This window comes from Rattus norvegicus, chromosome 6 (genome assembly GCF_036323735.1).
Source record: "Rattus norvegicus strain BN/NHsdMcwi chromosome 6, GRCr8, whole genome shotgun sequence".
NCBI classification, from domain to species: Eukaryota; Metazoa; Chordata; class Mammalia; order Rodentia; family Muridae; genus Rattus; species Rattus norvegicus.
In genome coordinates, this window is record NC_086024.1 from 58,986,433 (window position 1) to 59,013,159 (window position 26,727).

The 26,727-nt window shown below is 38.5% G+C and overlaps 1 protein-coding gene across 3 annotated transcripts in view; it reads left to right on the forward strand.

Annotated features, from left to right (window-relative positions):
- Positions 1–26,727, forward strand: part of Crppa (CDP-L-ribitol pyrophosphorylase A) — a 276,760-nt gene that overhangs the window by 138,883 nt on the left and 111,150 nt on the right. For all 3 annotated transcript variants that reach the window (XM_039112670.1, XM_039112669.2, NM_001008386.1), the window contains 1 exon segment: positions 16,506–16,637. In XM_039112670.1, coding sequence (XP_038968598.1) covers positions 16,506–16,637 — 132 coding nt within the window.

Below are 26,727 nucleotides of genomic sequence, written 5' to 3' on the forward strand. Positions count from 1 at the left end.
TTTTTTTGTTTTGTTTTGTTTTTTGCCATTATGTGATCCTAGTTAATCAGTTTGAACACTGACATGTGAAACACATGAGGCCAGGGAAATAAGATTTGGCTGCTTTTAAGGAGCTTATATTGATGTTAGCCCTAGGAAGAATTGGATGACTGACTTTGTCATTCATTAAAAAAGTATATATGCTTGGTTCGGTGGAAGAACCACACTTATCATGTTAACTATTACCCTACTACTCATGAAAACTATCAAACAGGTTTGTTTGACTCATAATACAGCTGCTCTCTAGCTTTCGTAATTTAGTAGATAATTTAGGTTAAAACTACCAAGGGACTGAGGACGTGGTTTGTTTCCCTAGTAACTGCTCCCTATATGAGTAGAGATATTGTTATGGTAATGAGAGCCCAGACTGTGGAACTCAGTACTCTGTACCATTCACTTCAGGTAAATAACTTTTCCCTCTTAATAAATGTATATACGACATAAAAAATATGCTTAGACTTTCTCTACCTTGATAATTTTTGTGGTACTGTCTTCTATTCAAATAATCTCAAATGAGGTTTAATAAAGCCTACCTTAGTGTTTTTTTTGCAAAAGTACTATACCTTTTAAATACTATCAAAGTTTTGTATTATACTTACATAATAATAAATAAATATAATTTAAACAATATAAATATATGGAACCTGAATTTGGATACGTTGTTTCATTTTATTATTATTATTATTATTATTATTTGAATTATTTTTTGTTTACTTGAGAAAGTTAATTATATTCTCAGGTGACTAGACTGATTAGGATTCTGGATCAGGAGTTAATGTTCCAGGTAATAGTACCAGCTTAAGCGCACCTTAACCAGTCCAAGTTGATCAGTATCTGTGAACTTCGGTTCAGACCTTTATCCATAATAAAATATTATGCCCTTTTTGCATCTGAGGGGATTTTCTTTTTATAACATTTTGTATTTCTAATTAGCAGCATGTTGTAAAACCAATTCATGTTTTAACGCTCTCCAGTATGTATATTTCAAATGTAAAGTAGTTTGTCAGTGTACCAGCTCTGTTAAAATATCAATCAGGCGCAGTGGCATGACTGCTTCTTTTGTTTTCTCTTTCCTTTTCCTTTTTCGTTTCCTTTCCCTCTCCTTTTTTCTTTCCTTTCTTTTTTCCCCTTCTTATTTTTCAAGACAGGGTTTCTCTGTGTAGCCCTGGCTGTTCAGGAACTCACCCTATAGACCAGGTTGGCCTCAAACTCACAGATATCTGAGTACTTCTGCCATCCAAGTGCTGGGATTAAAAGCATGCACCTCTATGCCTAATTGACTTGCCAATTTCAAGTCACTCTTGAGATCAAGAAGCCTTCTTCTGAGTTATTCTTCTGTGTTTGACATTCTTATTCTCTCATTTTCACAGTGTGGTTTTCATAAGCTAATCCTAGATCTCTCCTCTGGACTTTTGATTACGTTCCCGTGCCTTGCTATTGGAAACAACTGTAAATTAATCATTTTTACTAATAGGCTATTCTTGTATGACTGACTTGTGCCTCACTTTTTAGAGAATGCTTCAATGATACAGTCCATGCTACTGATTCCTTTTGCAATTCTATGTAAATTACAGAAAACATCTTGTAGTTACGTCCAGTGAACTGTTCTCTCTATTAAAAAGCTAACTTTTTAATGGTATAGATTCATATACTATTTAACAAACTTCTGTGTGATAAACATTTTAAAGTGTTTGCATTTTTGGTTTGTAAAGGTATTCCTTTTAAAAGTCATCTTATTTGAAGGAGTTGTGATATTTTATGCTAGGTAGGTTTTGTATCATTTTACTTCAGTGAAGTACAGATACAGTTGTATTTATCTTTTAGATTTTTTAAATAAGGATTTTAAAATAAATACTGAATATAGTGACCATGGTAATTAGGAAAATGATCTAGTTACTGACAGCTCAAGAATTGCTGGTTTCTTTCCCTTCAAAATAAGTGGTAGATAAGGAATCAAGAAATGTTCGAGGAAACAAATAACAGGTGCTAGGCTAAGTGACAGCAAATATAACTTCAAATGTTTAGAGTATCTAGTGAGCCACGTATGATAAATTGACCCTTTAGCTATTGAAGCCTATTAAGGTTGCAGAGACAGGAGATAGAGCAGGGTCTAGCTCTGAGTGTCAGAGGAACATCATTGCTTCACGATGGAATAAAAACAGTGACTGGAGCTGGAAAGAACTGGTCGGTGGATCTGTCTAAAAGGACAACACGCAAAGGAAGCTTGCAGATGTGCCTGTGAGTCAAGGTTGTTGGACTTCTAACTCGAGGCTCCACACTGCAGTTGTCTTCAGGGAAATCTGATATGACCAGGTGTACATTTGATACTCTGAGTGCAGCACAAAGAGTGGATTAAAAAAAGCAGAAAGGTCCCTCGATGCAGTGGCTTTCCCCCTTCTTAATGTTAGCCTTTGACACATGTTGTGGTGACCCCCAACCATAAAAGTATAAAATTATTTTTCTGCTTCATAACTGTAGTTTTGATAATTTATGAACTGTAATGTAATCTGATATGCATGATATCATTTATGTGACACCTGTGGGGGTCATGACCCACAGGTTGAGAACCATTGCCTTGATGAATTTAATTTATTTAGAAGAAACTACTTAATTGTGGTCCGAGAAATTATGATGGTGGTTGGTGGTTTATCTGCCATAGCCGCACAGGTTTCGTGGAGTTGGGCAGATAACGAGTCACACAGTATTTCAGCATGGGAGGTACACAGCTTCTTAGTTCTAGCATTTGGGAAGCAGAGAGAGGTGGATCTCTGTGAGTTTGAGGCCAATTTGGGCTACATACAGAGTTCCAGGGCAGCCAGGGCTACACAGTGAGACCCCCATCTTAAGAAACAAAAGAATAACAAACAGCAAAAGAAATACTCACAGAAACAAGGAAATAAGGATTGTTGTTATAGTAACGGGAGAGAGAGGTGTAGCTGTTGATTTTATGTTCCATGAAATTGGGAACTGCTAGCAAAATAGAAATCATCCAAGAAGAAGTTTTTTGTTCTGAAGGCTGTGTGCCCAGGCAATAATCCCCGTATTTTTGTCACAGTATACTTGGGAAGATTTCCCATAATTGCAAATTTGGTGTATAAATTGCTCCATTAATATTTGAATTTAAATATGCTTTAAATCTTGCATTTCATATAATGATACTACATATAATGTATGCATGCACTACTTACACATAAATATATTATTATTTAATAAGCCAATGTCATCATCAAGACTTATACAGTGTCTGAATTGTGGGCTATGTTTTTGAACTATTTCTTTTTCAATATTTTATATTTTGAAGACTAAAACAAGAGAAGACCAGTCAACGTAACAAAAACCCAAAGCAACCATGGACTTTCGACCAATTCTCTAGCAGAGACAAGAAAACGGTCAGAACATTACTAAACCCAAGTGCTGCTCACTGAGGATAAGAAAATGAAGTGATCTAAAAATAGAACACTTTTGCAGACTCTGAATTGCTTTTATTGAATGTGTGGGAAGATGTTGGAGTAGTGCAAAGAACCATTCTATGCGAACATGCTTAAACTGGAATGCTGTTGGCAACAATTTCATGTGTGATCCTTGGAAAAGCAGAATGTAATTCAATTTTCCAGGCACCAGAGGTTTTATTTTATAGGATTCTGAAACTAAGACTTATTTTTGAGTCACTGCTGAGGTGAAACACAGCAAGTTTTATCATGAGGCAACTCCCCCTCCAATCCCCACATCCTTACTGGAGACCTTTCTGAATGGCAGGACCTAATACATACACATCATTGAGTCCTCCAAACAGAATACTCCTCTAGAATCTGCTGAGAGAGCCCTGAAGAGCACCACCGGCTATCCTCATCAGTGTGTGTGTGTGTGTGTGTGTGTGTGTGTGTGTGTGTGTGTGTGTGTGTGTGCGATCATGACTGAGTTCCCAGCATGGTAAAACAATACAGTCCATCAGGGATCTTGTGTTTCTTGCTCTTTAAATTTGGAGGACATGGAATTACCACTCCATTTGTTACTGTCAGAACCCTCCTAATAAATGTTACCTGCTAATGCATATTATTAATGTAATTATGTCAACATTAGTCATAACAGACATTTATTGATGGTTGAAGAAATGAGTCACCATTCTCTTTTAAAAATAAATGATCCCCTTTAATCCTCACAGCAGTTGTGAGAGTTGATCATCATAAATACCATTATCCCCAGTTCAGCAGTAAGCCACATAGTCAATCTGCCTTCCCACATAAGATGCTTGGGTAATGTCAATACTTGTACATTTTGAGTAATTGAAACATATATCATTAGGAGAAAATGGGATCTTAAAAATAATTTAATAGAATATTCTTGTTCTAGTACATTCTCAAACAAGAAGTAACTAAAATCCTTTGTCTGAAATTAACTCCTTTATATGGGGAGTTGTCATCCCTGTCCAGGGTGAGAATATCTTGGGCTCTGCAAGCCCTAGGAGCTCTTGCTTTAGAGGAGGGCAACTGTACAAAGTATGCACTACCGTTTCTCTTGGAATGGCTTCCATAGGCTCATGTCTTAAAGGCTGGTCAACTTATCATGGACTTGTTGGGCTCAGTTGCAAGAAGTTAGGTTATTGGTGTGTAACCTGGCATCCTGCCTGTGCACAGACCCAGACGGCTGAAGTCAGCTACTTTTCCACTAAATTTCCTAAACCCACATGTGAGAAGCATCTTCTCCTTATTAGCAGGGTCCTTTTGTTGGGTTTTTACTCACGGTATGATAGAAAAATAATGCCAACAATTGGTAGTACAGGGTGGGGTGTGTGTGTGTGTGTGTGTGTGTGTGTGTGTGTGTGTTTCTGCATAGCTATTGCATCCAGTGACATCATTCAGAAAATTTTGGAAATGTTCCATGGGTATTTGGAAAAATTTGAAGTCATGGGTTAATGAGAGCTCAGAATTTGTGAGTAGAGCTTAGTAGACCATTCCTGTGATAGCCAAAATGTGGCAGCAATGACCCTACAGTCAGTGTTTAAAACTTATGAGATGGAAAGATGGACTCAACTACCAGTCTTGTTACACAGTAGCAAGGGATGTGAATGCATTTCTGCCTATGCCCTTGTGCTTTGAGACTTTTTGTGTGGCTGAGTTATAAATGGATGTGATAAGCACCCCAACACAAGGACTTTGCTCACTTCATTTGACATAAAGCTTGTGACAGAAGTGATACCTACAGTCATTTAAGCGAATGCACAATATAAAAAGATGTGAATTGTGGCACCAAAAAGTCAAACTGGGGAAACTTACATTTTGAAGTCTTTCTTGTGATTTAATTTGCCAATACCTGTTACGTTGTCTGTATTCTTCCTGGAAATGATAAATCAAACCATAAAATTTTAGATTTATTATTTATTTCATTTGCATGAGTGTTTTGCATGCATATATGTATTTACACATTTATGCCTCGTGTCCATGGGAGTCAGAAGAGGGCACTGGATTTCCTAGAAATGCAGTTACAGATGGTTGGAAGTCACAGTGTGGGTTCTGGGAACTCAACCTAGATCTTCTGCAAGAACATGAAGTGCTTTAACAATTGAATTACCTCTCCATCCCCAAGATATCTCTTTAAAGTGCATAGGTTTCTTAGCTCGGGCTTCCGTTGCTGAGAAGAGACACCATAACTACAGAAACTCTTTTTTGTGGGAGGGGAGTAGTGTGGTTTTAATTGAATTTGAAATTCTCTTTTACTTTCATTATTACTATTCCTTAATTTTTTTACAGTACAATCATTACACCCACCCTACCCCCATCTGCCCTCCAACAGTTCCTCATCCCATTCCTCTTTCCCTGTTTCTAAGAGGATGTTCCCACCCCACCATCCCCACTCGTCTTACTTCCCCATCCCCCGGGGCCTTAAGACTCTCGATGGTTAGATGCATCTTCTCTCACTGAGGCCAGACCAGGCAATCCTCTGCTGTATATGTGTCAGGGGGGGTCTCATATCAGCTGGTGTATGCTGCCTGGTTGGTGCTTCAGCCAGTGTCTGAGAGATCCTAGGGAGAGATCCAGGTTAGTTGAGACTACTGGTCTTCGTATGGGGTCATCCACCTTTTCAGATTCTTAAAGCTTTCCCATAATTCAACCACAGGGGTCCCCGGTTTCTGTCCATTGGTTGGGTATAATTATCTGCATCTGACTCTTTCAGCTGTTTGTTGGGCCTCTGAGAGGGCAGCGCTGCTAGGCTCCTGTCTGTGAGCACACCATAGCATTAGCAATAATGTCTGGCCTTGGAGCCTCCCCTTGAGCTGGATCCCAATTTGGGCCTGAACTGAAACTCCCTGTCCTCAGTCTCATCTCCAATTTTGTCTCTGCAGTTCTATTGGACAGGAAAAATTATGGGTCAGAGTTTTTGACTGTGAGATGGTAACTCCATCCCTCCACTTGATGCTCTATCTTTCTACTGGATATGGACTCTACAAGTTCCTTCTCTCTACTCTTGGGCATTTCATCTGAGGTCCCTCCTTTCGAGTCCTGAGATTCTCTTACCCTCCCTCCCCCACATCCTGAGGTTGACTGTTTCCATTATTTCTGCTGTCCCTCAGGGCTTCAGTCCTGTCCTCCGTCCCAATACCTGATCATCTTCATCTCTTCCCCTCCCTGTCACCTCTTCCTTTCTCTGTCACCTCTCCCACCCAGTTCCCTCCCACCTTCCCCCAATCCTGTGATTGCTTTTCCTCCCAATTGGGATTTAGACAACCTCACTTGGGCTGTTTGGTTTGTTAACCTTTTTGAGCTTTGTGGATTATATCCTGGGTATTCTGTACATTTTTTGGGCTAAAATCTGCTTATTAGTAAGTACATACCATGCATGTCCTTTTGGGTCTGACTTACCTCATTCAGGACATTTTCTAGTTCCATCCATTTGCCTGTAAAACTCAGGATGTCCTGGTTCTTAATAACTGAGTATTCCATTGTGTAAATGAATCACATTTTCTATATCCACTCTTTTGTTGTAGGTTATCTGGGTGTTTTCCAACTTCTGGCTATCACAAATAAGGCCACGTTGAACACAGTGGAACACATACCCCTGTGTCATGGTGGGGCATGTTTTAGGTATATTCCCAAGAGTGGTATAGCTGGGTCTTTGGGTAGATCTATTTTCAATTTTCTGAGGAACCACTAGATTGATTCCCAGAGTGGTTGTACCAGTTTGCAATTCTACCAGCAATGGAGGAGTGTTTGTTTTTCTCCACATCCTTGCCAACATGTACTGTCACCTGAGTTGAAGAAGAGCTTAGAAAATGGAGAGATCTCCCATGCTCATGGGTTGGTAGAATTAATATAATAAAAATAGCCATCCTACCAAAAGCAATCTACAGATTCAATGCTATCCGCATCAGAATTTCAACCCAATTCTTCAAAGACATGGAAAGATCAATTCTCAATTTCATATGGAAAAACAAAAACCTGGGATAGCAAAAACAATTACTAACAATAAAAGAAGTTCTTGGGAACTCACCATTCCTGACTTCAAGCTCACTACAGAGCAATAGTGATAAAATCTGCATTGTACTAGTACAGAGAAAAGAATTAAAGACCCAGAAATAAACCACATGCTTATGGATGCTTGATCTTTCACAAAGAAGCCAAAAATATACATTGGTAAAAAAAGCATCTTCAATAAATGGTACTGGTCTAACTGGCTGTCTATATGTAGAAAAATGAAAATAGACCAATATTTGTCACCTTGCCTAAAGCTCAAGTTCAAGTGGATCAAGGACCTCAAAATAGAACCAGATACACTCACTCTCATAGAAAGAAAGTGGGAAAGAGCCTTGAACTCATTGGCATGAAGGAGAAATTTCGTAAACAGAATTCCAATGACTGAGGCTCTAAAATCAGGAATTGATAAGTGGGACCTCATGAAACTAAAAAGTCCCTGAAAGGCAAAGGACATAGTCAATATGACAAATCGACAACCCACAGCAGCAAGTAGGCTGGCAGCAGATCCACACTTCTTTGTTTTCTCCTCCAAATCCAATTCCCCCAAAGCTAGTACTCAGTTCTCTTGTGGAAAACACGACTCCATTGCCATTACAAAGCTCTTCTCCTACAACCTTCTTTCCTTAACTCACCTAATTATCCCAGTCTGCAACACCAGCAAGCATTCTCTGTGGACAAGTTAGCTGAGCAGGCCAGGGAAACAGGCTACCTAACTGAAGAGCTTTACCAGTCCCCCTTCTTCTCCAACCTCACACATCCAGTCTCATCCTTGTCTCTGCAACAGAATACCTGCTACAGCCTTTCTTCTGCCACTGTCCACATCTCCTGTGGATCCCACAGATCTTCCAACACTCCTAACATCCCCTTCTCCACTTGTTGCTTTATTCCAGCCCCCCAAATCCAGCAGGAACTCTGCTAACCACAGACCATTGCTGCCTGGGAAGCAGATAGACTGTTAGTAGGTCTTCCTTGCTCCTTCTATCCCCCTATATCCAATTTCCCAGTCTCATTCACAGTGCTACAGCAGACCCCATGGGTGACCCTACATCACCGTTCCCCTACATTCCAAGGAGATGAAATGAGCAGGCCATGGTAGAACAGTTTGTTCTCCTCCCTCTTATGAACCCCATTCCATGACATGTAGTCTATCGCTATTCCAAAATGTCAGTTCCCACTTTTTCCTGGAACCCTTGAGAGGCTACAACTGTCAGTCCAAAGAAAGTTTCCTACACAGCCATCACAATCTCTGAAAATTGAGAGAGGGAACTGAAATCTAGTAACAAAACATCCACCCCAATAAAGATGAATCCAGAAATTAGCACCTAGAGCTATAATCATCCCAATCCCAGATGTCTAGATGCCAATGTGAGAAAAATAAAATAAAATTAAAAATCCAGTGCAATATGTCTCCACTGGAGCCCAACTATCCCATCAGAGCAGGCCCCAAATATTTCAATGAATCTGAAGCACAAGAAAAAGATCCTTAAACCATCTGCATGAAGAAAGATTACAGAGGAAATGAATAAATCTCTTAAAGAAATCCAGGAAAACTCAAACCAACAGTGGAGGGAAATGAACAAAACAGTTCAAGACCTGAAAATGAAATAGAATCAATAAAGCAAACATATCCTGAGAGAATTGTGGAAATGAAGAATATTGGAATTTGAACAGGAACTACAGAGGCAAGCTTCATCAGCAAAATATAAGAGATGTAAAAGAGAATCTTCCACTGACTCCACTGAAGACATATGATAGGTGAAAATGATATATTGGTCAGAGAAAATGTGAGATTTACTGACACAAACATATAGGAAATGTGGGCACAACTGTTTGATTAAGTATGGCTCTGATAGATTAATGTGTTTCAATGCTTAGCCACAGGTAGTGATAGTATTAGGAAATGTGGCCTTGTTGGAGGAAGTATAGGGTAGGCTTTGAGGTTTTCTATACTAAAGCTCTGCCCAGTAAGGAATTCAGTCTCCTCCAGGTTGCCTCCAGATCAAGATGTAGAACTCTCGGTTCCTCCAGAGCAGTGCTTGCTTGCCATGCTTCCCACCATAATGGACTAAACCTTTGAAACTGTAAGCCAGCCCCAATTAAATGTTTGCCTTTATAAGAGGTACCTGGGTAAGAGTGTCTTTTCCCCCGCAGTGGAGACTTTAACTGTCTTTTATTGATTCCTTGTATTGTACTCTTTGTTCTTATTTGGTTCTTTGAGAAAAATCAACATGATAAGCCACCCCTTGTCCAAACTTACTAAAAGGCAGAGAGGAAGATCAAAATTAACAAAATCAAAAAGAAAAATAAAACAACAGACACTGAAGAAATCCAGAAATTCATGAGGAAATACTTTTAGATATTCCAGAAAACTGAAATATCTAAAAGAAATGGTAATTTTCTCAATAGGTAGCACTTGTCAAAGTTAAGTCAAGATCAGATAAACAATTAAATAGAACTACAACAATCCACAATTACACCGATAGTCAAATCACATAAAGGCTAAACAAAGAATTACAGGCCAATTCCTTTTTTGAACATACATTTAAAAATAATCAATAAAATACTCACAAACTGAATCCAAGAACACATTAAAAATGTCCTCCACCATGATCACAGAGATCATCAGAGATGTCCCTGTGGTTCAACATACTAGATAACATAAAAACAAACCAAAAGACAAAAACTACATGATCATTACATGAGATGCAGAAAAAGCCTGTGAAAAAATTCTCACACTGCTTCCTGGTAACAGTCCCGCATAGATTAGGGATGCAGTAGACATACATAAACACAATAAAGGCAACCTGTGGAAAGCCCACAGCCAACAGAAATTTAAATAGCAAAGCGAAGCAATTTTATTAAAATCAGGAACAAGTCCACTTTGTCCTCTCTCATCCTACCACAAGGACACTTGCTCAGCTATTGTCACTGCTGTTCTATTCATTTTAGCCAGAAACTGGAAACCAACTAACTAGATGTCCCTCAACAAAAGAATGGATAAAGAAGATGTAGTACATTTACACAGCAGAGTATTACTTAGCTCTTAAAAATTTTCATCTGAAATTTGCAGGCAAATGGATGGAACTAGAAAAAACGAAACAAAACAAAGCAAAAAACATCCCGAGTTAGGTAACCCAGACCCAGAAAGACAAATATGATATGTATTCACTTATGTGTGGAACTAGCTATTAAGTGAATAACAACCAACTTACATTTCATAGACCCATAGAGGTTGGGAATAGAGGAGGGGATGGGGGGGATAGTGATATGGATCTCTCTGAGAGGGGGAAATAAAATAGATTTTATGTGTGAATTGGGGCCATGTGGGGACAAGAATGAGGGAATCTGGCAGGGATGTGTAGGTTCATATGGTTGAGGAATGCTATGTGGGGAGAGACAGCTTGAATTGAGAAGCATTTGAGCAAAAAAATAAATATGAAACAAGATGACAGTAGTGACTCAACTTATCCATTGTCACCGTGAATTAAATATTTGTCAATGAGCATGGTATCAATCATAATGAAGGAGGTATTTTAGCAAAATTGTGTACTTGTGAATACATTTATAGTCTGCATTAGATCATTATAAAGTAAGTATGAATGGACCTGACAGAAAAGAGGGAGTGCAGTGCAGTGTTAGGGAATTCGATACATTTTGCATGTCAAGCAGTGGATAGATCATGTAGAAACACCAATCTTAAATGGTTCCCTAGATCGAATGAACAGACATACTGAGTCAGCCCTCAAACTGTCAAAGAGCACATGTTCTCAACTGCTCACAGAGTGTTTCCATTATAAACCACAAAAGTCTAAAGAATGTCTTTAAAATTATTGAAGTTTTAAACTATGATTGTTAACTTAAAAGATTAAATAATTATACTGATTGAGGTTATTTGATGAATCCACATGTACCTCAGATGAAGGCTCAGAATGCTTGCAGCAGCTTTCATAGTACGGCTTATATATACCATGTACCTACAGTTGGGGTTTCTGGGCCTTTGAACACATTATCTTTTCTCATTATAATCCAGGTACCTTACTTTCTGAAAAGCACACTTAATGTTTTCCATTTTGAATTATATTAACTCAGCAAATTATGTTAAAAAACATTTACAAGTGTAGCTATGCATGGATCTTTTCCTACACATTCAAGGTAGTGTATAGTGGACTTTGAGGTTGATACATACATCCTCTTTGATTGATGAGTGGACTTCAAAAAATTAATCTGCTTATAAAAATCACATAATGCTTATCCAGACAACTTTTAAGTTTCATGATATAGAACAAAAACTTCGGCAAGTCACAAAAATATGCAGATTGCTCCAACTTCAGACGTTTCGACATGAGAGTTTTAAACTTTCTGTGACTGGTATTGTTATTGATTCAGTAGAAACCCTTTGTTGAGTTTTGAATTTGTTTTGTGTTTTTATTTTTCTGTCCCAGTGTGTCATTGATACTGCAGCACCATGCTCTAAGTGTTGGGTGCATGCTTCCCACCAGACATGTATCTGCACAAGACAAATGACTGATGCTCTACGGAGGTGTTAAGCTGTAATATCTGGCTGTGGCTATATTAAATACATTTTCACTTAATGATATTTCCATTTCCTAAGGCCAGTTTTCCAAGGCCTAACCATAACGAGGAGGAACGTTTGAATATACATTATATAGGAAACCTGAAGGCTCACAATCCTGACCCTCCGAAAGAGAAGGAACATTTGAATATACATAGTATAGGAAACCTGAAGACTCAACTTTGTTACTTCTGACTTTGGCAGGTTATCGTCTCTGATGACTTTTTCTAGAGAAAAAAAATAAAGTTAATGCTATGTATATATAAAATGTCTCATCTCAATCACTAGTGTTGCTTTTAATTTCCATTTCTAATGTTTATTCCAGATGTTCCAACTGTGTTGATAATTACTGCAGTTGTATAATGCCTAAGATCATTTTACTATAGATTCAATGGCAAAGTTATGTTCATTAAAAAAAAAGATTATGTGCAGGAGAGATGACTCCATGACTAAAACCACTGGCTGCTTTTTCAGAGTACCCTGTTTTATTCCTAGCACTCACATGTTGGCATTAACTGTAATTCCAGTTGTAGAGGATCTGATGGCCACACTGGCTTCCGTGGGCACTGCATGCACAGACATACATGTCGGGAAAACACACATACACAATACTAATTTTAAAAATTCAAAATCTAATTCAAAATATCTCCCCTTTGTGTGTGTGTGTGTGTGTGTGTGTGTGTGTGTGTGTGTGTGTGTGTGTGTGTGTGTGTGTGTGTGCGTGCGCGTGCGTATGGGCTCGCGTTAGTGCAATTGTGTGTTGAGATGAGGAGAGTGAATTGGATCATCTAGTACAAAAGTTATAGGCTCTCATAAGCTGTTCACTGTGGGTGCTGGGCACTGAACTACAGCTCCAAAATTATATTTTTATAAGGCAGACCATTTTGTGAAATAATTTAAAAAAATCCATCTTGTAAATTTTAGTAAAAGCTTTTAATTTTTTTCTCCTGACTGTTTAAAGTACCAAGTTTTGGTTCTGTTACTTTGACCAATCAGATAAAGATATATTAACAGGGTGTATTCCAGTATAGCATCATCCTTAAAAATATTTAAATCAAAAGAAAATTTGAAATTCTGGGTAGTTAACATTTTCATTAAATTTTTTCTTATTTACTGTTTCTTGTTGGAAGCCATTATTTTCCCAGTCTCCTAGGCTTGGTGGTGGCTTGGGAAGATTTACAAAGGCAGTTGGTAAGCATTTGATCTCGGTTTCCTTCATAGCTCATACCTTAATTTGTACTGATTTATCAAAGTTTTGTCTTGTCTTCATGAAGACATTGAGACTCGCTCTCAGTGAGTCAGTTCACTGTGAGGTGTTTGTCCTTTGTTTTTCTTTATTGTTTTTTGGAGTAAGTTCATCAAATTAAAATAATTTTTATTAATAGATTTCCTATAGCTCTTAAATAGTTGAAGCAAGTTAAATGTTTTTGAAGATTTTATCTGATCCTGGAGATAAACCCTGCTTTGATCTGCTTAGAAGTTGGCCTCCTCCACCAGCTGTTGGATGTACCCCATGCACTCTTGAAAAGTCGTGTTTTGGCTATGCTGAACCTAATTTACCCATTTACTTTTTGTACACATGTGGATCATTTAATAGTATCTATTATGTCAAAATGACTGGTCTGAATCTGTTTTCTTCTAAGTCATTTATTTGATAATTACCAGTCCTTTTTTTCCCCCTGACCACCCTTCCTCAACATTTGCTGGCTTTGAGCAATGTGCTGTTTGGATACATTTAAGCTCCAGAAATTAAGTTTTGTCTTAGTCAAATAAACAGTGTCTTTCCTCTCGTACCACAAATCTTGACTTCTTTCTCTAGCTTTCCTGGAAAGGCAAACAATGGGATTAAGAGTGGCCAATTGGAGTTTTATTATACTTAATATTTAGTTCTGCTCCTCTAACAAATGTACCTGTCCTTAGAGATGAATGAAAATCCCATTTTTAAATGATTAAAAATTAATTGGAATTCATCTGGGGCCAGTGATATATTAGTAGGTCACTCAAGAAATTTAAAGCATGTGTGGGATTGAGTGTAGGGGACAGGAGGCACAGATGGGCTTGTGCAAACACTGGGATCCAGAGCCCTTGCCACCCATGGAGCTGTCCAAGGTTAAGTACATAAGCCATTTGCTAGTTAGTTCACTCATTAATTATGGGTGACATTTCAGCCAGCACAATTTTACAGTGTCCACATGATACTGGGACTTATGCCGATTTGAAAGCTAATTGTACTCTGAAGCCTTCTGCATCATACAGGAGTGGTCTTTTCAGCAAGCGGGTCTGTTTTAAGGCCTACAGTCTGTGACAGCACTATTGAAGCGCATTTTATATCCTTTAATCAACCCTCGAACTTTAAGTTCTATCCATGAATAAAATTTTTGCGATTGTCTGGAGTTTGGTTAATTAGCTTGCCTTTTCTTTGAAAGCCTATCACCAGCAATTCCAGTTCACTTAAATATTGCAAGCCCAAAGGAAGGAGATTTTGTAGAGGTGGTTTGATCAGTGATATAAAAGAATCTCTTCAATTCATCCATTTTAAGATGGTTGGTGAGCCATGTTTTATAGGGCTTCTAAATGGGAACCAATATCTCTTGGTATAGGTAGTGGGCGGGCATTGAGGGCCTGCATACCAAACTCAAATTTACAGGCTACACTCCACTGGTGGAAAGTCTAGCCTTTACAGTACTTAGACACTTTGGGCCGTGTTACAGCTCACTACACTGGACTCATTTTTTACCATAAGCAGCATTACGTCATAGGACAATGGAAATCCTACCTTTATGAGTTGTCAGAGAAGTAGAGAAGAGCCGAAAGTTCCAAAGTCACATCCTCTCACCCTCTACTACTCAGCTGGATAGCTCATTGGAAAGCCTTTCTACTTTTAACTTTCTTGAAAAACATTTGCCTTTTTAAATTTTAGATTCTTTGGAGAATGTCATATTATTTATTTCTTTGGCATATAATTGTACTTATATCATTAAATTTTAAAAGGAAATAGCTATATGTACATGTTTTCTATTAACTATGCTTAATGACAAATCATTAAACATTGTTGTTGAACATCTATTGAACAAATACGTACTAACAATCATTGTATGAGTCTCTTTAAAATAACCATTATAGGACTTGGGACATAGCTCAAAAGTTGTATGCATGCTAGCCCTAGGCTTAATCTCTAGTAAAATACAAAGCTTTATATAGATATTTTTACCTGAAAAAATACATCATTAGGATGAAAAAATTCATTCCTTTATGCGATAGAAGGAACAGAATACAATATATGTTTCTTACGAAATGTATTTCCATTGGGAAGAGCAGGACAGAAGGGTTGTGTCCATTTAGGGGCATGAAGGGAATGTACACTTGAAATGTTTCTGGTTAGTAAGCATATGTAATAGGGAAATTCCTAATACTCAGGAAAAATTTTCAATTAGGTATTTCAGAAGGACACACATGTTTCTTAGTGATCTTTGCACCATTTATACCAGTGCTTCTTAACGATCCTAAATGGAGCAACTCTGTAATACCATTCATGTTGTCATGACCCCAGCAATAAACTTATTTTATTGCTACTTCATAACTGTAATCTCGCCACTGTAAGGCTTCATCATGTAAATGCCTGCGTTTTCCAATGGTCATAGGCAACCCTGAGAAAGAGACCTTCAACCCTTGCAGGGGTTACCACCCCCAAGTTGAGAACCATTGATTTATGTTTCCACTTAACAAATTATCTTGAAGGATCACTCTGAGATCCCTTAAAATTAATTAAATTTTAATTAAATTGTTTAAATTAGAATTTATTGATTATTTGGGAATTGGACACAATGTACCCCGATCACTCTTGCTTCCCATTCTTCCCAGGTCTACGCTTCAACCCTTGTACCCTCCCCACAAAAAAGAAAAAAAAAACTGCTAAGTCTGGTTCATGTTACCAATATACTCATTAGAGCATGGTCAAATTCCCAGTGGACAACCCCCTTATGCCATATTTTCTTAAATACTGATATTGCTAAAAACGATGTCCCATAGGGTTTATAATAAATATAGGTTATTATTTATTACACATGTCAGGTACTCCAAGATACTATACACATTGGTTCCCTTGAATTTTATTAACCTTTAATTGTCTAAGAAATAATGAACCTTGTTATAGATTATGAGTTAAACTTAGTGGAATCATATTTTTATATAATTGGTATGATTTTCAACAGAACGGTAGCATAGTTTTCAATGCTGTATTTCCATTGAGTATTTACCACATATTTAAAAGGTAGGAGTGATTCACATGCTAGGTGTGTATTGCCCCAACAGCATTGGAAATTGTTAACATGTATCAACAAAATTAATAAATGTTGTGTTGACCTTTACTTCTCTCTTGTCACGAGGCAGGCTGAAGAGAACAGCGCTGTGCTTGCCTTTTTCAGGTGCATTGCTTTGATTTCACGGTAGTGCCGCTCGCTCAGAAGATGGAGAACCTGGTGTGGATCAGGGAATTAGCAAAGGAAGCAAAAGGAAGGAATGTTCTATTAAGTGGAGTCCTCCTAAATCACTCACAGGTATGTAATCCATTGATATTTGTAGAGTACATGTTTTCATACTTCTAATAGCAAGAAAGTGATTTCGATAAAGCAAATGGATGTTAATGGTGCAGAAAATGATGACTGGAAAATTATTCATCTGGGGCTCCTGAGAGGCTTCAGGAGAGAAAGCTTTTGTACTCCAGATTAAAAACCTGAGTTTGAATCCCCAAAACCTGGGTCGGAACTGATGCTGTAGAACTGCTCAGTAGCCATAGTGCTCTCAGAGAGGAGGAAGGCATGGAGAGACAGGACAGTCTACAGCAATGTTTAGGCCAGCTAGCCTGGCACACACAGTGATCGGACACAATGTCTCACACAAGGTAAATGGAAGGACTAACACTTGAAGTTGTCCTCAGATCACCACATGTGTGCCGCACTCAGGAGAACACGCATACACTCCCAGATATGCACACACATACACATGGATTTACTTATTTCTTCATGGGATATAATGTGTCTCACATATTACATAAATCTAATCAAATAAAAATTAAAAATGAAAACAAATGTTTTAGAGAAAAGATGGAAACACTGCATTCTGACCAGTTGTGGATCTCTGTAACAATATCCGTCAATTACAAATGGAGACTTTTTTACTGAGTGTGAGGGCTACACTTGTCTGCGGGAACAAGAGGGAAGCACTATTTACAGTACAGTTAGAGACTGTATTCATTTAGGAGAATGGCCACAGTAGGTTGTCTTCTAGGGTCTATGAGTACTCCAGACACAGAGATGTGACTCGATTTAGTGTCAGACATAAATTTCCTCCTGTTGAGCAGGCATTGGATCCAAACAGACAGCAGCCACAATTGATGTATCTATAGTTTAATTCCTATACCTAAGGCTCAAGGAAATCCTGGAAGATGGGAAAGAAAGATTCTAGGAGCCAGAGGACCGGGGTATCTGCTGCCAGATAGTGTCTTCTAGACATGGCAGGAAAGTTGCACCCATGACATTTTAACAATATGGCTGCCTAAATGGGACGTGCATATTGGTAATAACAGTTGACATAGCAGCCTGATTGGTGGGGATTTCACAAGGTCCCACCCTTAGATGAAGAGTAATCATTGCCTGCTAAGAGAGGGAAAATCAGTTTTCTCCAGGTCCAAACTCCCTAATAGGTTATCTAATTATAAATAGCCCTAAACATACTTATACATGAACGACACTGAATGACCTCAGCAGGTTATGTCCTTGGTAGATTTTGTGTACTTGTTGGGCAGGTAAAAATATGGTGTTCATATATGAAATCCCACCTCCAGAAAATTAAGGAAACAAAACCCCAAAAGAAAGTAGTAAGCTGGCAAATATCAACTATTAGGTAGTTCACATAAGACTGCCAGATGCAGTAAACAAAAGCCCTTCAGATAAATGTGTAACTATGTTCCAAATTGGATTTAAACTTCAGATTTAACAGAGTTCTTCTATATTATGGGAAAGCCTATAGAATTATGTCCCATGCCCTGTGGCAAATCTGAGATTGCTTAATTTTACGTCATTTTCATAATATTGGTAATCAAGTGCTTTCTACCAGTACATGCAAATTAAACACTTAAAGTGAATGCCTGGCATCTAGAGTCTGATAGAGCATAACACTTAACTAGAGAAAAGCATTTGTTAGTGTGCGAGGAGCAGCCAGTTAGATAAGTGGAAGGCAAGATGCTTTGCTCCTAATCATTCTTTGTACAAAGGAATGGGATTTCAAACAACATTTAAATAATCTCGTAGAGAAGTTGAATTGCCTTTTTTGCAATACATAGCTGTCATTAGACCTCTAACTACTTTATAATTTTATCTTTGAGGTCTCATGGAGATGATTTAGTAAGTCTGACAGTTGCTTTTGCATGGTTTGGAATAAATTTGATTCATTACTGGCTTTCCAGGTACTCACAGATATTTGAACTTGCATATGGGTAGAACATAGAGCGGTGACTCATTCTTTAAAAGAGCTTGTAGAGATTCTGAGTTTGGGTTTCAACATCCATGTAATGCCAGCTCCAAGTGAACTGAAACTCTTTTCTGGTATGTGAACATACCTGCATACATGTGTGCATGTACACACACTCCTATTTGTGTGCAAATGTAAAATATAAATATAAATCTTTTAAAGTATATGTGTGTGTGAGAGAGAGCAATCAGCAAAATAGTGCATTTTTACAAACAGTGACAATTTGTCAAATTACCTAAGGTATGTCATTAGCCTGCAGGTATGTGTTTTAAATAGGTAAATTTTAACTTAATATAATGATCATTAATAATACAGGCATGGTGGGGCATTTGCAACACTACATGGACGCGTGCAGTAAGAAGATAACTCGAGCTAAGAGTGACATTAGCTTTTCTGTACAAGTGAGTGAGTCTTGACAATAGAAAGACAATAGCCAACACTTTAATGTTCTTTAACTTCTATGTAGCTTTGCTTCTAAAATATGTAATCATGACCTCAGTTTAGTCCTTAAAAAGGTGATACATTCTAGTTTACATGGGATCCTGGAAATCCAAAACGTTGAAGCTGTAGAGGCTCTGAAAGTCAAACCATCCGAGGCATAAAGAGATAAATATTCTTGCTCAACGACAGAGAGCTGGTAGAATAGGAACTTAGGTCGATGTCCTTGGTTAGTAATATTTCCTCCTCAATTTACTGTAATGTTTGGTTATAGTATATAAATATGGTAGAAATTATAAATAAACCATTTCCATGTTTGTAACATGCAGTGTCATAGATGAATGCTAACACCACAGAGTTCAAATGTGAAATAAAACAAAGAGCATGTCCAATCTCTGGAAACTTAAAACTCCATGACTCACATGGACTGCGGCCAGCTTTACAGAGGAGAGTGGTGCTGTTAGGTAAAACGTTGGGTACCTTGTGTAATTATAATTCCTAAACCATGAATAGTGTTTGGTATTAAGTGTATCTCAAATTTGACATGGGTCACACATGCATTGTAAATTGCTTTTATGCAGTTTGAATTTAACTTTGTACCTTGTGACTTTTACCTGCTGAATCCAGCAGCCTTTATAGAGCATTCCACTACCCATCATGCTCTGCGTACTTATGTGGCGAGGTGTAAATAGGTGTCTCTGCATCTCTGTACCTGACAGAATTCCCTGGTGGGAAAGTGTGCTTAAGAGTCCACTGCTAGCCCTCAGACAGATCTCTGTGTCTCTGAGCTGAGACTCGCAAAGCCAGGTTTCCATAAGCTACCCAATGTGAAACAAAGAAAAGGGCTGTAAAGTCTCTCAGGGTACGTTGGTTGATTACTCCCTTTCATGATGTTGGCACACACTGGTAAGCCCATACATCACTTGGATGTCTGGAATATGACGATCAACACTTTGAAACACTGCGTTCAAAAAGAAAATCTTATTCTTAATTAGTGTTAGTCCAACTTTGCTATAGAAGTCACTGAACTGTAAAATAAAATTCTACTAGAGGAATGCATTCAAATTATCTAAAAGTCTGTGTCTGATATAGTTATGAATTTATGAAGATATAATATTTAAGGCATGAATGTGTTTAGCCAATAACAGTTTTCAGACTTATTTTATTGATGTCTAAAATATGTTATAAGTGTTTCGTCATGTAAATATTTACAAGTATACATTCTCTATAATTTTTAAGTATGAACTATAATAAAACTTTTAAGGTTTATAAACTTTATAAAGTCCTGTAGTTTTCTACTGTGTTTATGACTTATTAAACATCAGATATTCAAGACTGAACACATATATGTTTTCATGGTTAAAGAGTTTTCAGAACATATGACTATTTTAATGGATCAATGTCTGTTTGGATCGGCACTAAAGAAGCAGCTATATAGAATTTGACAATGTATGTAAAGATTTAAAGGCTCAGATGCTATGTTTGTAAAACTTAGAATTTAGAACCATTGTGTGAAGCAAGCCATGGTAGAACTTGCCTATACTTTCAGTATTCGTGAGACAAGGCAGGAAGCTTATGAGTTTGAGACTAACCTGATGTAAATAATGAGGCCCTATCTCAACCAATCAAATAAGCCTCCAGACAGAGCCAAATGTATGCATGCAAAGATGGAGAACTGGAGAGTGTGCTGGCTTTGCCAGTGACACTGCAGGTCTCATTCTGATACATGTTAAATCTGAAACCCGAATCTAGTTGGCTTTTCTCTTTTCCATGTATTACGTATATTTTTATGGTACTATTTTTATTTAGTTCACTGATAAATTATGTCCTAGAGTATTATAGTTTACAGAGGCAATGTTAATCTCCTTTTAGGTATCAGAATAAATATAAAATAAAAAGCAACCAGAAGAGAGCTCAATTTAGCCAGAAAGAGATTATGACAACAGCAGCACTGATAAACGGGAACATGTCAACAGGGCGAGGTGCTGTAGAATTTAGTCTACAGATTTCTTTCTCTTTCTTCTTTTGTCTGTGGTTTTGTTTTTCTGAGACAGAGTTCCTTTGTGTATCCGGGACTTTCCTGGGACTCATTCTGTAGACCAGACTGGCCTTGAACTCACAGAGGTCTGGTTGCCTCTGCCTCTGGAGTACCGGGATTAAAGGTGTGCGCCTCCAGCACCAGGCCAGGTGCTCTCATTTTTATTTCTCCCTTACAGTCTTCTGGTGGTTTGGATCAGAGGCAATAGGAGTTTGGAAAGCAATGCTTGAGTTTCTTAGCACTTTTATAAGTGGGAACACTAGAAAGGACTCTGGCGGTTGGCAGAGACACAGAGGGCAACTCTGAAGACTGGAGTTTAGGCTCTGTCACATTGACTCTGTTTCTGAATTTCAACTTTTATGTTACTACAGATGGAAAGTCAGGCAGTAAAAATGAAGTTAACAAAGCATTTCTGCGTGTTTTTGTTAAGTAATTATTTATGACTTATGAAAGTCATATAAATCCTCCAAAGCAAGATATGAAACTAAAAAGCAAAGCCTTGTATCAACATTAAATTAAATGATGTAAATAAGTCTTACATCTCTAATATACTGTATTTGGTGAGTTAAATGCTATCACGTTTTGTTGTCAACTTTGAAGGCCTTTATGTGCACTCTGAAGGGTATCTAGGAACATTCTGGATTCCGAATTTTTGTAATTATTGCAAGTCCCTTTGCTAGGAAATACATAAACAAGTCCAACATCTGCTTAAGATATCTTTGTGTCCGAAAACTGAATCTCTTTTCTATCCTGAATTTTATTTGGTATCACCCTTCATGAGCACAGGATTTTCACAGGATAGGTAGGTCGATGTAGTGAGAACGTTAGTTTCTTTAAATACACAAATGTTATAGGAATATGGTCTTGCTTTAATCCCAGGTGTGGGATATGGAGCTGCTTCAGATTGTCCACAGTGGCTATGATTGCCACACGCTCCAGCAGGAGGGGTGATTTGCCAGATTTATGAGTGTATGATGTTTGGAATTCTGGGGACTCTTGAGACAGTATAAAAATGCCAGAGCCCCAAGAGTGGTGGCAGCTGCCGCCCCTGCTCCTGTAGCTACTGGTTGCGGGTTGCTGGTGACGGTTGAAGAGATACTGACAGTGAAGATCAAACTTGCCCTAAGGAACTCGACACTCTTGGGCAACAGGAAGTAGTCTGACAAGATGGATGCTCCCTTTCTCTTCTCCTCTAGCCTTCTTTTATTCCTACTGAGTGTTGGGGGCTTGAAAGGTATAAGGGTAGGGAAGGATGGTAGAAGGGAACCCTGAAGTAGCCAAAAGTTTGTCTATAGGTATTGTATGCTGCTAAACATTAAAGAAAGAAGCAAAGGGATGAACAAACGAAAACATAAAGCGAGATTGGAGGAGGTTAGCCTTGGTTTCCATCAGCACGCAGTTTTTTTTTATTTTTTTTATTTTTTATTTTATTAACTTGAGTATTTCTTATTTACATTTGAATGTTATTCCCTTTCCCGGTTTCCGGGCCAACATCCCCCTAATCCCTCCTCCTCCCCTCCCCTTTTTATGGGTGTTCCCCTCCCCATCCTCCCCCCATTGCTGCCCTCCTCCCAACAGTCTAGTTCACAAGGGGTTCAGTCTTAGCAGGACCCAGGGCTTCCCCTTCCACTGGTGCTCTTACTAGAATATTCATTGCTACTTATGAGGTCAGAGTCCAGGGTCAGTCCATGTATAGTCTTTAGGTAGTGGCTTAGTCCCTGGAAGCTCTGGTTGCTTAGCATTGTTGTACATATGGGGTCTCGAGCCCCTTCAAGCTCTTCCAGTCCTTTCTCTGATTCCTTCAACGGGGGTCCTATTCTCAGTTCAGTGGTTTGCTGCTGGCATTCGCCTGTGTATTTGCTGTATTCTGGCTGTGTCTCTCAGGAGCGATCTACATCCGGCTCCTGTCGGTCTGCACTTCTTTGCTTCATCCATCTTGTCTAATTGGGTGGCTCAGCATGCAGTTTTTAACTAGGGTAACTGAGTGAACATATGACTCTTTCTACAGCACTGATCATGCTCCCCCCCCCCCAATATGCAACACCAGCTCTGTTAGGAGAAACCTGCAAAGCTCTGTTCAGAATAATCAGGCCTCTCTCTCTCTCTCTCTCTCTCTCTCTCTCTCTCTCTCTCTCTCTGTCTTTTTTCTTTTCTGATGTGGGGTGTTTATGAGATAAAATGGTTTTCCCTAGCAATATTACTTGTTCTTTTACTGCTTAGAGCTAGTCACTTATGAAAATTATGAAGGTCATAAAAATAATATCTTCAAAATTGTCTAAGTTCGAAAACAAAATTATTTTTAAAGAGTTTATTTGGCTCGTTTGGTAAACTCTAAAAGTAGAAATAAGATCATCTTATTGGGGTATATACAAATGAAATGCAGTGTTAGACAGGCTGATTTGTTATATATCTCTTTGTGGCAAAAGAAAACAAATTATGTCTGAAAATGGAAACTGTGTCCTTTCAGGAAGAACATTCTGGAAGATTCTTGAGCTAATTCTCCTGGAAACGCATTTCATTGTCATGCAGTGTCTAGAGGACTGAGAGCAGTTTTATCCAGTAGATCCTGGTGACCAGGTGTCCCTGGGTCTCTTTCAGGAGAGTCACTGCAGTGACCCTAGGCCCTCTCAGAAATGATCCCCTCTCAAACTCGGTGTTCACTGCATTCACTGTGGGCTGTTCCACTCGGTTTTTCCTTCTCACAGAAACTTCTCCACAGAAGCTCTTCCAACAGCAGAAGAAGCAAACACCCAATAAGACTAGAGCACTCTCCCTTAATAGCCAAGCAACAACTCCTCACTGCTTTAGTCTGTGGATCAGAGGCAAGTTCCCAGGCCCACCTCACTCTAGGAGGGCGTTAGAGCAGGCACAGATACTGGTTGTAGGCAGTTGTTGGAAGTCATGTCAGATTCTGCCAACCACAATAGTAGTCAAGTGCTAACATAATAGATTGTATACTGAATTTATTGCTGACTGTCTCCATGTAAATTCGGGTATTTAAAAATGAAATAGGCCGTCACCCTCTCCTCCATTTTTGTCCCTGCATTGCTTTAGACAGGGACAATTCTGTGTTAAAATTTTTTAGATAGGTGGCCATCCATAGACTGCCCCACTGTGTGATCCATTCCATCCCCAGATGCCAAACCTTGACACTATTGTTGATGCCAAGATGTGCTTGCATCGAGGAGCCTGAGATTGCTATCATCTGAGAGGCCCTGCCGGCACCTGACTAAAACAGATGAAGATACTCACAGCCATTCATTGGACTGATCCCAGGGACCCCAGTGGAAGAGTTAGGGGAAGGGAGGAAGGAGCTGAAGGGGATTCCAACCTCATAGGAAGAACAATAGTATCAACTAATCAGACCCCAGGGACTAAACCACCAACCAAAGAGTACACATGGACTGGTCCATGGCTCTGTTACATATATAGCAGTGGACTTTGCCTTATCTGGCATCAGTGGGAGGGGATTACTTGGTCCTGTGGAGACTTGATGCCCCAGAGAAGGGGGATGCTAGAGGGGTGAGGCAGGAGTGGGTGGTGGGTAGGGGAGTACCCTCTTAGAGGCAAAGGGGAGGGGTAGAAGGTGGGGGGCATTCGTAGAGGGGAGACCCGGAAAGAGATTAACAGTTGAAATGTAAGCAAATAAATGATTAGTAAATAAAAATGAAGCAGATCTTTAAGTATTTAAATATGGAAAGCATATTTAATATATACATGCATACACTTAAAATATATGCATAATTAAATCATATATGTGTTTTATCACTGGACATGTGAATATATTGGTAACAGCTAGGGAGGTACAATGGAATATAGAAAGCCAACAAAAGGGGAAACAGTTTTACAGTGTGTTTACAATTATTTTCAATTTATCTATGTCAGACATTAGAGTAGCATCATTATTTCATAATTTTATTTTGTACTGAGGGAACAAGTAAGTTGTATGTGAGTTTTTTTTTAAAGAGAGTAGTGAAAAGAGCACATTAAGCCAAAGTTTTGTTTTTGGTTTTCAACCATATGATGATTCTCCTCACTTTTTGTCTCAATTAGAAATAGCCGTGTCCTCTTAGATACGAAGTTTAAGTTAAACATGCTAATAAGAATAAACATTTTCAATGTAAGTCATGCATTCCACAGATCCTTCAAAGGCATTGTCAGCATTCCAGCTTCATGAGGTTCAACCCCAGGCTTTGCATTATTACTTTTCATTCAAATCTTTTCCTCCACCCCAAGTCTATTCACTCAGCCTACTTACTGATTTCCCCTGTTCTACTCAAACTCTCTACTGTGCTGACACAAGGGTCAAGGTTCAGATTCAGTTGGTTCAGTTCTCCTGGAGCTCACAGCCTGGGAGATGAACAAACCTTGGAATTACAAGGATGTATGATTTAGCATAACCAACCAACTTGTACTTTATAAACACTCTCCCTCTCCCTATGCTGCTCCTCCTCCCTCCCTGTCACTCTCCTCTTCTCTGTGTTCCTTTTTCCCTTCCTCCTCACTCTCTCTTATCACATTTGAAAAGACTTAGCTGTACCCCATTTGGCAGACAAACTATGTTAGAAGAGTCGAAAAGGCCATGATAGTGTTCACTTGACTGCCAAGTCAACAAACCCTGTGCGTAGGCAGTGGGAGAATCCACACTGTATTTTTTCACATAGTCATACTAGACTTACGGGTTGGGTTAGAAATTATGAGAAAAATCACAGGAGCTTTCAGGGAGTAGGTAATAGTACAGGCCTGTAGTTCCACATCTTAGGAAACCGATGGGGAGAGTAACTTGAAATACCATAAAAATGTGAGGCAGTTCTATAATTCCATATATTATCTCAGATTTGTGGACCATAAATAGTTTGTTTTGCTCAACTCAATATGTTAAAAAACATTTCAGTATAGAAAAACAAATGTCACAAAATTCATGAAAATAGTGTTAAACGTGTACCTACTGGAGCTTCTTCGAATAGACAGGGTAAAATACCAATTTATCAAAATATGAAAATGTTCATTATTTTCCCATACCAAGCCATTTAAGAATTGATTTTAGAACATTATATCAATTTAGAATACATATATTTATAGGCAACTTTAATACTTCATTTAGGTTCCTGAGGTCTGAATTATTACAAATTAAATCCTGTAATATGCTCGTGTGAGAAGGTTGAGATCGAGTACCTTAAAAAAATGTAAGCCAGAAAGTGTTAGGTCCCGGAGGCCTGAGAAAGTGTGTTCTGAAAATAGAGTTGTTCTAGAACTATCCACATAAGGAGATTTGCAAGTGACAGCTGAATATAGTCAGGGGAGACTTGTTTATGGAGTCACTAGAAGCAGACATTATCCAGAGTGATCTGACTTCCTAGAAACTAACCAATATATCCACTACCCTACTACTAATGTAAGTGAAAAGTTAAAAGGATGGTTTAATTTACACTTTTATCAAACTCATGTCATCATGCTGCGATGGAAATATTATAAATAATAGGATAAAGACAAACTACATAAGCAGTCCATGGGAAAAATAGAGAGTTTACAAGTGTATGTGCTATTATTTCTGTTCAAGCAAATAAAGCGTGTTTTATTTATGGGAAAAAAAAACCTGTTGACAGTAGTTTTGTGTAGAATTTCTTCAGGTACCAGTTGAG